The following is a 12,782-nucleotide window of genomic DNA, read 5'->3' on the forward strand; positions in this document are numbered from 1 at the left end:
TGGAGTCTGTTCCACTGTCAAACAGCTCTTATTGTCAGAAAGTTCTTCCTAATGTGTCAAGATGAGAAAGGGCAAGGATTAGGTTGCATGTGCCAATGACCTGAAGTGGTCCCCTCCATTAGGGCAAATTGCTCAGAGTTGCAGAGCAAACTCTGAGGCTGGGGTTTTATGAGGTCTGGTGGTGCCTTGTAATTGGTCCTCAAGGTCGGCTGACTGAACATTGAGTCAGGCAGAGAGGCTTGTTTGGCAGCCTACAGCAGCCAAATGACGCCATTGAGGGACACAGTCCGGCCTTCCTTGTGACAAAAACATGGTCCTGGGGCTCCAGGGAAGTCCTGGGGTCTAGTTGCTGCTTCGAGAGATGACAACACACACACCCTTTTATTCTCCAATATCCAACTCTCCCACTGAACTACACCTCGTGCAGGCATTCAGTATAAACTCTGTTTTATTATTACAAAAGGTTGACTGAACGTTTGCCATACTGCTTGTAAATGATACCTGTCAGAGGCAGCTGTGGCCCCCTGAGCCTCACCCAGCCTCCTCTCATCACATCAGGAGCAGTGGGAGCACCAGCTCAGTTAAATAAAGGGCCACTCACACTCTGCACCAAACAAATCCAAATTCTGCATTAAGGATGTCCGATTTAGAAACCCAAATCCACCAGCCTGAATTCCTAATGCAAACCACGTGCATATCCATGCACTCGATCATTGGATTCCAAGAGTCAGCGTTGCAACCACAAAGTATTTGGAATTCTTGAGCATGGGATGAGGGAACATAGGGAGGGTCCAGAGATTTACAGGCTGGGAAGGAGGGAGCCAAGAAATGGGACCCATACAGGAAAAGCCCAGTCCCACAAGTCCCCCTCTGTCCTTTTCTGCCCGGAGTTTGCCAAATGCAGCCCCAAGAGTTTGTTTAAAGGGTGGGTGGGGGAACAGATGGAGTTGCATGGGAAATTTGACACCAGGTGTCAAATTCCACGAATGCATTACTGGTACTATCCAGCAGGTCTCTGGGTCTAGAAGCTGAGATGGTCCACGCCCTTTTAAGAATTGCAGAGAAGGCAAAATTTCAGCAGATGGGGGTGAGCAGGCTCCCCCATTATTGCAGTCCACAATGCTATGGCAATGGGCCTACAGAACCTGTGAGTTAGCAGGTTGAGCGCATCCCGTCAGCCCATGTATGGCCACCCACCAGGGGCTCCATGTACTCCTGGTTCTGATACACAAACGGGCAGGTTGTCAAGCATCTCACTGACCATCACACATGGCTGATGGACGGTCTTCGGTTTGGTTGTGCTACCTTTTATAAGCAATGATGCAAACTCATAAAAACATAAGAAGTGCCTGCTTTATTGGGTCAAAGAGGGCCCATCTAGTCTTGTTCTCACAGTGGCCAACCAGATGCCTGAGTGGTAAACTCAAAAGCGGGACCTGAGCACAGGAGTCCTCTCCCCTCCTGTGGTTCCCAGAAACTGGCATTCAGAAGTATTGCTGCATCCGGCCGTGGGGGCAGAGTATAGACATGGTGGCTAATAGCCATTGATAGCCCCCTCCTCCACCAATTTGTCTAATCTTTTAAAGCCAACCAAGTTGGTGGCCATCACTGCATCTCCTGTGGGAGCAAGTTGCATAGTTTCACACCACATACCTAGGAGCAGAATGCACATGAACTGGCAGAGGGCATTAGGCAGGAACTACTCAGAAATAGGGTGAGGGGCTGTTACTGCAATACTAATATTAATTAGCCTCATATAGAGCTTTCAAGTCCTAAAAAGCGCTTTACATATATTATCTTGCAATCCTTGCAACCTCAAAAGGCATGCGAGTGTGATCATCTCCATATTGTAGTTGTTGCACAGAATAAGAGAATTGGAAGCCTGCAGGTTTGTGGTAGAGGGTGTTGTAAATTTGGACTGGGGACTTTCTAGCTTCTTGCTGTTTCTTTTTGTGACACCAGGAAGGCAGTGCTGGCTGGGATTCCATGGCTATCTCAAGTTTTATAATACAAATCATATACAAATACATAAACACACACACACACGGCACTCTCAGAGGATCAGATTCATCTTCAAGGGTGTCTCTCCCTATACCATTGGTCTCTTCCATCACTAGATCTTTTATTCAATCATCAGTTCAACTCCTGAGACATGGAAGAACCACTTTGGCGGTTGGACCCCAGGGATTTCAACAATGAGATTCCCCCCTCCAATGTGTTGATCCCCCCCCCCCTCTGAATCACTCATCATCTCCATTTATCTGGGTTGAGGTCAGAGGTATTGTGGTTAACTTCCAGAGGAGTGCTGTGTTTGCGGAAACCGTGTCAGTCAGCTGTGTAGAGGCATTAGCTGGACAGGAATTAAGGTCAGAGCAGTGGAGAGGTTTGAACAAAAATCTAGTCCAATCCTCTGCAGTGAAGGATTCTTTTGCCCAATGTGGGGCTTGAACCAACAACCCTGACATTAAGAGTCTCATGCTCTACTGACGGAGCTATCCCTCAGGTCTAGATGATTCTTGTTGTTCTGGACTATGTGAACTTCTTCCTCTTTTTTTTTTTAAATAAAAAAAAGTATCAGCGATGTTTTATGGACTGGAGCTGTAGAGAAAGGGCGCCTTCCATAAAGTTTAGCAACTCCCTCCATGAAATCTCCCCAGGGCCTCTATTTAGCCCCCACCCTAGTCACCAAACCTTCTTGCTGTGGAGACCAGAACATGGAGTCCTGGCTTGCTCTTTCCCAAAGTCTTCCTCACAGCTTCACATTCGTTCTCCCTGGGGTTGGCAAAAGAAAACGCCAAACACTGTTCTGCAGCTCAAGTCACTTGTCCTAAGCCCACAGGCCTTGCCCAGCTCTGCCAGCATCTGGTGTCCCTGTCGCAGCCTGGAGTGTCTCTCCAGTGGCAGCTGCTAAGGAACTTGGATCTGCAAGTCTTCGTCTTCATCCAGGTCGCTGTTGCCATCGCCAGGGTTGTCAGGGCCAAAGCGTGAACCGCGAATCTTCCCAAAAAGGGGGATGTTCTGCTGACGGCGAAGCCTGTCCCAGGAGAAACGATATTTTTTGCTATTATTATTAAACAAACAACAACAACAATAATAATTACAACAACAACACATTGAAGGCCACTGGGTGATGGGAATGAAGGGCTCAAATGCAACACCACTTATTATTATTATTATTATTATTATTATTATTATTATTATTATTATTAGTGGTGTTGCATTTGTGTCCTTCATTCCCATCACCCAGTGGCCTTCAATGTGTTACAGTCAATAAAACAGAACAGTGACAGCATATTTCAGCTAGCAAATGCCTGGGTAAACAGGAATGTTTGAAGATAGCCCTATATGGGCTATTGGGCCATGCACCCCTTGCACTGGTGCTTTGCTGCAACCATGTTCATGGTATGTGCTCCCAGGGGGAGCCCTCTGTGCATGCTTCTCTGTTCCACAGCATATACACAAGTGCAGGACGACTCCTGCCTAGACACATAATATCATCTTTGTTCTGAATTTAATGTACATTCCCAAAGAGGAATTCTGTGTAACTCAAAAGCTTGATTCGAGGAGGTTTGAACTGCAACTGGTCCAACAAGTAGCTTTTTTTTTTTAAGCTCCCAGGGAATAAACCTTGGTCTGCCCTATACAATGAATGAAGTGGCAGAGCATTTTGAAATATAGTACAACAGATTGCATCGCTTTGAGCTACAAGTAGGGGAATCACATTTTTAACGCTCCCCTGTTAAAAATCCTCTGCAAGTAGCAAAACAGTATAGCTGGCAAAAGGCCGGGATAGAATCATTCCTGTTGTGCTCATTTTTGATTTGCGGGGCATTTTTCAATATAAAAGAACACTGTGCGTAGTATAAAAATATGTGAGCCCTGCCCCCCCCCCCGCAACCTGAAGTGGTAGAGCACGTTTGACTTCTTTTTCCTGCATGTGCAGATCAGCTCCCATGCCGGCAGATAGAAGCCACAGTCCAAAATATCTGGAGGGCACCAGGTTAAGAACACAAGTCGAGCCTGCTGGATCAGGCCAACCTAGCCCAGGATCCTGTTTGCACAGTGGCCAACCAGATGCCCCCGTGGGACACCTGCAAGCAGGACCCAAGCCCGGGAGCAACTCTCTCCTCCTGCGATTCCCAGCAAACTGTGGTCAGAGGCATTCAGAGGTTGGGGAAGGCTGTGGAGGAGACTGAATAATTCATAGATTTCCAACCCCTCCTTTTGTTTTTAGCTTAGATATTCAGCAAGAAACTAACCTTTCCCATTAAGGTCTATGAGATATAAATAAATCTATTCCCCCCACCCCCAGCTACTGCTTCATGTTTAAACTTCATCCAACTAAGTGGGTGTTACATGCTGATAAAGGCAGATCTGGACAGACCATCCCTCAGTGGTTCCAAGCAGCACTTAATAGACTTTTGATTAAAGCAAGCAAAGTTCACTTGAAACCCTTTTCAGATTCAGGGTGCTTAACCAACAGCACATTATTGTCTGGAAGCTTTTATCAAGGAGTGGGAAGGCAGACACAGGGGCCTGCGGGCTGAACTTAGACACCTAACACCCCCCCCCCCCATATTCAGTAGTCCAATAATATGCTAATAATATAAACACCACCAGCAATTAGCTGTCTCACGTAATTAAGGGCTTTATGTGAGAATTGTTTATATTTGTACAATTCTTATTCTTGTGTCTGCGCAGAAGAGAACTGTGACCCTTCCCGTTTTACAGCACGATAGGGAAAGAAAACCTCTGTTAGAACTGTTGCTAATCCTGCCCCCCCCAAAAAAAACACCCTTCTGCTATAAATCATGGCTGTTTAATACTGGTGGTGTGGTTGGTTGTAAACCAAAGAGAGAAGCAATTGCCCAGATGTCCTTTTGTAGACAGATGAGACAGTGGTGGAGGAAAAGACTGGTGTTCACAAGTGGGTATTGAGGACACATTAGGTGGCAGCACCTGTGTATATACAGTGAATCTGGGGAGGTTCACGAAAGGCTTGGTTTTCTGGTGTAGTGCGGTGAGTTATGAATCAGGGGGCCCCTTGTTCGAATCCTGCCGCTGCCACGAACTCACTGGGTAACTCTGGGCAAGTTACCTTCCCTCTGTCTTTGGCCGTAATCCAAAACCTCTTTGTGCTGGTCTGGTGTTGGATTAGGTAGATGTGCCCCTCTAGCCAGTCCTGCCACCCTCTGCCAATGTGGAATTTCCTATTCCAGACATGGAATGTGCAGAATCCTGCCTGGCAGCAGCCTGTGGAAATCCCCAAACCTGGCTGTTGTAGACGAGGGTAGAGGCTTGTGCCTTTGCAGCTGTGGATTCACCTGCCCTACACACGAAATCGGATGAGTGACAGGTGGCCACGGCTGTGGGGCTGGGAAACAGCCTTGTGGGCCATATTAGAAGCTTGGCGAGGCCTAATTTGCCCGCAGGCCAGAGGGTCCCCGTGCCTGCTGTATAACCTAGGTCAAATTGCATGAGAGAAGAGTTTTAAAAGTAGGAATCAAGAGTCTTGAAGGAAACATAGAGGTCTTTAAGATGCATTTAAAACTCATGGATGCCTCTGCCCCTCGAACCACCCAGGGGAGGGCATTCCTAAGGGGCCAGTGGTGGTCCTACCACTGAGAAGGCCCACTTCCGTTGCCACAGAACAACCAGCGGATTTTAAACCTCGGTCTGGTCTGCACTTGGGGAGACACTCCCTGTATTGGGTACCCCGGTCCCAAACTGCTTAGGGCTTTTCATGTCAACAGAAAGGCCTAGAGCCTGGCTTGGGGGCTAAGAGGTAGGCAGACTCACGACACTGCAGAGGGGTCCCAAGGCTCTGTTTTGGTGGAAATGTGGAAAATGTTTGCTGCTATGAGCAACTGCTGGGACTGGTTTTGGAGGAGCCCACAGCTCCCGGAGACTGTAGCCGGTTCCTAGACAGCAGAGCAGCGTCTCAATCCCTCTGCTCCCTTTGCAGGGGGCCTTGTTACCCTTCAGCCTCGCCAGTGAGGCATTCTCAGCACTGTCAGCTCCCTGATCATCCCAGCATTAAATTCCACCCATGGAAATTTATGTGCTGGATTTCCCATCTGAAGCCACGCAGGAGCTCACAAGGAGGACGCCGCTCCGATAATTCTCTAGGTGTGGCAGCCTCTGACTCCAGTTGCTTTTTACTGGAAAAAAGGAATGAATTATTTAAGGAAAGAGGGTGGTGGGCTTGGTGAGGGAGGAGGAGGGAAGGCTCCATTATTCTCGTATGATTTAATGCCAACCTCCCCAATAAAAAGGAGCAGATAAAAATCGCTTTCCTTTAGAGCTCAGCTGCCTCCTCAAAAGCTCTTTGGATCGAGCAGAATCGATTTGTCTGGCAGGCAACCCAGTGTTTTATTGCTAGAGAAACATGCATGCATTTTTATTTTTATTTTTTTAAAAAAAACTTTTTGAAGGCAATAAAATGAAGTATCTCTTAAAGGTGCTTCGCTTAGCATCCCATGGGCCCTCTGACCCTCATCCTTCCATGTTTCTAGATCTCCTTGAGGAAGGGGGTGGCGCCCTTGAGACCCGTTTCTCTCCCTCTTGCTTTTCATCATTCCCACGCAAGGCCCTCCTCTCCCTCTAGTGGAAGAGGAGAGCATGTGCAAGGGGCCTCTGCCACTCACCTTCCTACTCCTGCTGGTCCAGTGTTTCCAGTTCCTTGGCAACATTCCAGTCTTGTAAATGCCTATCAAGTCTCCTTTATTGCCTAACCTCTTGAGGGAAGGAGCTCCAACGCTTCGATCATTTACTGTATCTCCCCTCGCTCTACCTAACCCATTTATTTTTTTTAAAAAAAGAACTTGTTGAGAACCCCACAGATTCCATACCATCCAACTTTTTCTAATGCAAAACCGAGGACGTGGATCTTCCAGGATGTGCTCCTGGGTGAGTCACTTGACCTGGATCTCACTCTCGTCTTTCCCACCCCCAAAGCACTTTTTTTGGGGGGGGGGGCAAGATCTCTCACAGCCCTGGGAAAGGCATTTTTTCGGGGCAAGAGCACAGTGTGAGATCACAGCACCCGAAACAGTTTCCTCCCCCCCCCAGGGCGCTTGTAAGGTATGTTGTTGTTGTTCAGTCGTTCAGTCGTGTCCGACTCTTCGTGACCCCATGGACCAGAGCACGCCAGGCACGCCTATCCTTCACTGCCTCCCGCAGTTTGGCCAAACTCATGTTAGTAGCTTCGAGAATACTGTCCAACCATCTCATCCTCTGTCGTCCCCTTCTCCTTGTGCCCTCAATCTTTCCCAACATCAGGGTCTTTTCTAAGGAGTCTTCTCTTCTCATGAGGTGGCCAAAGTACTGGAGCCTCAACTTCAGGATCTGTCCTTCTAGTGAGCACTCAGGGCCGATTTCCTTGAGAATGGATAGGTTTGATCTTCTTGCAGTCCATGGGACTCTCAAGAGTCTCCTCCAGCACCATAATTCAAAAGCATCAATTCTTCGGCGATCAGCCTTCTTGATGGTCCAGCTCTCACTTCCGTACATTACTACTGGAAAAACCATAGCTTTAACTATACGGACCTTTGTCGGCAAGGTGATGTCTTTGCTTTTTAAGATGCTGTCTAGGTTTGTCATTGCTTTTCTCCCAAGAAGCAGGCGTCTTCTAATTTCGTGACTGCTGTCACCATCTGCAGTGATCATGGAACCCAAGAAAGTGAAATCTCTCACTGCCTCCATTTCTTCCCCTTCTATTTGCCAGGAGGTGATGGGACCAGTGGCCATGATCTTAGTTTTTTTGATGTTGAGCTTCAGACCATATTTTGCGCTTTCCTCTTTCACCCTCATTAAAAGGTTCTTCAATTCCTCCTCACTTTCTGCCATCAAGGTTGTATCATCAGCATATCTGAGGTTGTTGATATTTTTTCCGGCAATCTTAATTCCGGTTTGGGATTCATCCAGCCCAGCCTTTCGCATGATGAATTCTGCATATAAGTTAAATAAGCAGGGGGACAATATACAGCCTTGTCGTACTCCTTTCCCAATTTTGAACCAATCAGTTATTCCACATCCAGTTCTAACTGTAGCTTCTTGTCCCACATACAGATTTCTCAGGAGATGGATGAGGTGATCAGGCACTCCCATTTCTTTAAGAACTTGCCATAGTTTGCTGTGGTCGACACAGTCAAATGCTTTTGCGTAGTCAATGAAGCAGAAGTAGATGTTTTTCTGGAACTCTCTAGCTTTCTCCATAATCCAGCGCATGTTTGCAATTTGGTCTCTGGTTCCTCTGCCCCTTCGAAATCCAGCTTGCACTTCTGGGAGTTCTCGGTCCACGTACTGCTTAAGCCTGCCTTGTAGAATTTTAAGCATAACCTGTAAGGTATGAGATCCCCGCAATTCAGAAGACAGGAGCTCCATGTGGCCTTTGTAAGAAAACCTGCTGGATCAAGCCAAAGGATCTAGCCCAGCTTCCTGTTCTTATAGTGGATCTGAGCACAAGAGTCCTCTCCCCTCCTGTGGTTTCCAACAACGGGTATTCAGAAGTACTGCTGCCTCCAACCATGGAGGCAAAGTATAGCCATCATTGCTAGTAGCTGTTGATAGCCTTCTCCTCCATGAATTTGTCCAATCCTCTCTTAGAATCATAGAATTGTAGAGTTGGAAGGGTCCCCGAGCGCCATCTTGTCCAACTCAGTCTGCTCCCTCCTCTCCCTCTGACCACTCGTCATTGTCCCACCCTGGGCTCTGAACCTTCTTCCCTTGGAGTTTCCTCAGCTGGTTCTTCCCGCTGCATCCAACCAGTCTAGGATTTCTTCTATGCAAAGTAAAATTGATGAGCAATGCTGAGTCTGTGAGCCCTGTACCAGTCTCAGGGGCACAGGAAAATGCCCAAGCCTGCCAGCCTCTGGAGCCAGCCCTAGACTTCCAGGCTGGCACCTGCAAACAAGCCCTGCTCACATTTGTTCCCCCTTTTAAGTGGGACAAAATACGAACACCTAAAAAATCAAGCGGCTTTCCCCTGCCTTTAGTCACGTATGTTTCGTTTCACAACCACTGGCAGGGCCAAGCTGATTGCAGAAGCAGCTGCAGATGTCATTGAGGGTGGTGCTGCCGGGGGAATGTTTTTAAGGGCACCGGGGAATCGGCATACCCTAGTATCCACAGGGAGATTGCAAGGGCCCCCGGGGTTGGAACTGATTCAGTGCATTTGAGTGTGGCTGGTTAGGTGGGCCCAGTTCTGACAAGGCCCTAACTGCATGGGTTAAAGGATTGAGTTCCCCCCACATTTAACCTCCCAACCTGCCTCCAGCGAACATGACAGAGAGAAATGGGGCGAGGGTGACCGAAAGCCAGCCTCCAGGCTCTGTAGCATCCATCACTGTTCTCTGCTGATCAGGCACGACATTCCTTCTTCCCCTCCCACCCTCTCATCCGCAGCCCGCGGCTGACAGGTAAGCTGCTGAGAAACGGATGACTGCAATTTGAAGAGTTCCCCTTGATGCTCTCCTCCAATTTATCAATGAGATCATTCTCCCACCTGGCTCCCCACCCCACCCCCCTTTTCAACCCTTTGATGCAACCTTCCTTTCCTGGAAAGGACTCCCGCTTCTGCAAGGCCTCCAGGGAGACAACAGCTTGTCCAATTAGTCTTCGAACAGCGCTTAAGCGCTAACACCCCAGCACTCGCTCTCGTTTGCAGTCTAAATTAACCCACAGCTGATTTGCATGTTCTCTTGTGATCACAAACTACCAGGAGTTGGTTCAGGAGGATGCTTTTTTTTTTAAAGGCAAAGATTTCAACTTCAGCGTCTGTGGAGAAGGAAAATTAGGAACTGGAGGATGCGTGGAACAAATCCAGGAAGGGAGTTAAAAGGCGAAGGATGCTAGTGTGGTTGTTAAAAGTTTTGGATTAGGATCTGGGTTCAAATCCCCACTCGGCCATGAAATTCACTGGGTTGCCTTGGGCCAGTCATGCGCTCTCAGCCTAACCTACACCTCACAGGGTTGTTGTGAGGTTGAAATGCGGAGGAGGCGAACTGTGAGCTCTTTGGAGGAAAGAAGGTGGGATACAAATGTAAGTAATAATAATGCAGCCGTCTGCAACAGACTGTCCTTCAGATGTTTTGGACTGCAGCTCCCATCAACCCCATCCAGCTGATGTAGTCCAAAACATCTGGAGGGCACCTGGTTAGAGAAAGCTGTGTAAAGCCATCAGAGGCAAGGAAAGAGCAGAGCTGAGACAGCCACGGATCCACTGGATCCTAAACAGGTTCAGTGAGCAAGAGGTTGTATTGGGGTGTGCTCGGTGTGCCTGACTGAGGTTAGGATTGTACTTGCAGCCACCTAAAGCGGTTTGCTAATCCAGGAAGTCTGTGTTTCTGTTGTCCATAAATTCTGCCTTTATGGATCACCATGTTACCAGCCCTGGATTATGCAATCTGGACCGCAGCATGCTACGAACAGAGAGCAAGTGCATCAGAGAGCGGAGAGAAAAGTGCAGGGAGAACAAATAGTCAAAGACCACTTAAGTAAGTGAGCCAAGCTAGATGCTGCAGAAGAAAGCCACCCCTGCCTCCAGGCACACAGGAGGAAGGCGCCACTCGATTTCTCTACCCTGGGCATACCCAAATGAAGAAGATGTGATGCGTGTCCAGCAATAAATTATTTTGAATTGTCTCTGCAGCACCTTCCTAAAGAGGCAAGCCTTTCTAAAAGACTTAACAGTGGCTTGCCTCTTCAAGAGCTGCTGCAGAGAAAACCTCAAAAGAAAAACTGGCTGCATATGCAGCACCTTTACTCATGCACAGATGAATACTTTGGGTTTTGCAACTGGTTGTGCCACCTGATGTCACAGTCATCAAACAACGAATGTGTATGTGTAAAATAAACAGCCCACCGTGCAAAAGCGGAAGACAACTTTGCAGGGATGGATTTTCATTCCCCTGGCCCAAATATTCTGCCTCTAAATACACCAGTCCCCAAGTAGATCCACCGCTTGCTTTATCATGCCCGTCACATCGTTCCAGTCCCTTTTCCTCCACCCCTGAGCTCATCTCTCACCTTCCCTAGCCTGACCTTTGCTTCCCCCTACCTGGACTGCAGGTGCTCCAGCTGAACTTGGAGGTTCTCACTTTGCTCTGTTTGCTCATCGAGCGACCTCTGCAATTTCCGTGCCTGGTTGTGGGCCTCGTCAAGCTGCAGAGCAGACAGAAACACAAGACAAGTGAGGGCAGCCACCCAGCCGGGGAAGGTGGAGTTGAACCCTCACTACCAACATGCTTTTTGCCTCATTGTCAGCCAGACACCAGCAGCCAAGTCTTAAGTGGGATGCTAGAGGCAGCAGCACACAAGCCATAGTGGTAATTTACACACACCTTGTGTGCAGTTTGATCTTGCTCTGGCACAGCTCTCACTCCCAAAGAGGCAATCAGATGTTTGGTTTTGAAATATTGCTTGCCTCTTCAGAAGCGGCAGCTCATGCACAGGTAATTCAAATGAATTTTGGGTACACACAGTGCCCTCTCACATAAGTACATTGTTTTTTGGGGGACTGGGGTCCCGGGAAAGGTCCAATCCATCTCCACTTATCTCCATAGCTTGCAACAAGGACAGCACCAAGCAGAATGCAGAACCCTGCAGCCATGTCTGCCAGCCTGCCAGTTCCTTGACATCCTCCCCTCCCATCATCCTTGCAGTTCCAGGCAGCCAGCAAAAAGCAGAAGGGATTACCAAACTGTGAGGCTGTGTTTGGATTAGCTGTGGGTCACAAAGCTGTGCAAGCCCAGCTTGCGATAAAACAGCCATGCAGACAAATGGGCAATAGGAAAAGCCAAGATTTTTTTTTTTTTACTCTCATATGACTTTTCACAATTGGGCATATACTGACTCCAATCGCTGGTATATTTTTGCTCTGGCTGGTAGCCCTAACCCTGAGTTCTCAGACAGAGGATCCTTCCCCTGGCATAGCTGGAGACGTCAGGGATTGAACCTGGGACCTTTCACATGCAAAAGCATGCACTCCACCACTGAGCCAAGCCCTTCTCCACACAGATAATGCAAAACGTGGCATACAAAGGCACATAACTGCATCACTTCAAGAGCTGTAATCCAGAACGTCTGGAGGGGACACCCAGGCTGGGCAAGGATGATTTCTACCAATCCAGCTACCCAAATTGAGGGTAACCCTAAGCAAATCACTTCCCCGGGCTTGTGAGGTAATAATAGACATTATCTTAAATATGCCAGGCTCCATAGGAATTTAGAGTTTCAAAAGCCATGCCCTGAATGGTAGCCAGATTTGAGCAAGGAGGAACTGATGCTGCTGTGTTAGTGTTGAAATTTGCAGGCCTGTCCAGAGGAAACAGCCTGTGCTGTCATCATATAGGGACAACAACAGGAGGAGGGGGTTGGGTGGGGAGTTGAGTGGAAGCACAGAAGCAGGTCCCAAACCATCTTGGAATGGTGAGCACCTGTTCCCCAGAGTAGAAGAAGCTGCAGGGTCAGGAAAAGGGGACACATGCGTGGAAGCTGCAAAGGGTTACCTCGTCCTCTGCTTGGGCCAGCTCCTTCTTGAGCTCCTCGACTCGCAGGCGCAGCTTCTTCACCTCGCCCTCGTGCTGCTCCACCCGGCGGTTTGCGTGGGCCAGCTCGGCCATCTTCTCCTGGCACTGCTTCTTCAGCTTACCATGGACATGCTTCAGGTCGGCCAGTTCCTGTGGGAGGGAACGGCGGTGAGGGAGTACTCAACCTTCTCCGAGAAAGGAAGCCTGCTGCTTTAGGGTGTGTTTTACAAAAAATAGTGCCACTTTGCTTAG

The 12,782-nt window shown here is 48.4% G+C and overlaps 1 protein-coding gene across 1 annotated transcript in view; it reads right to left on the minus strand.

Annotated features, from left to right (window-relative positions):
- Window positions 1-2,567: 2,567 nt before the first annotated feature.
- The window catches only part of CCDC102A (coiled-coil domain containing 102A), a 36,845-nt gene continuing 26,630 nt past the window's right edge, over window positions 2,568-12,782 (minus strand). The window contains exons 7-9 of the mRNA XM_033157445.1: window positions 12,510-12,680; window positions 11,060-11,163; window positions 2,568-3,034 (exon numbers count right to left, since the gene is read on the minus strand). Of these exons, the coding sequence (XP_033013336.1) occupies window positions 2,908-3,034; window positions 11,060-11,163; window positions 12,510-12,680 (402 nt within the window). The 3' untranslated portion in view covers window positions 2,568-2,907. The remainder of the gene's footprint in view (window positions 3,035-11,059; window positions 11,164-12,509; window positions 12,681-12,782) is intronic.

This window comes from Lacerta agilis, chromosome 8 (assembly GCF_009819535.1).
Source record: "Lacerta agilis isolate rLacAgi1 chromosome 8, rLacAgi1.pri, whole genome shotgun sequence".
NCBI classification, from domain to species: domain Eukaryota; kingdom Metazoa; phylum Chordata; class Lepidosauria; order Squamata; family Lacertidae; genus Lacerta; species Lacerta agilis.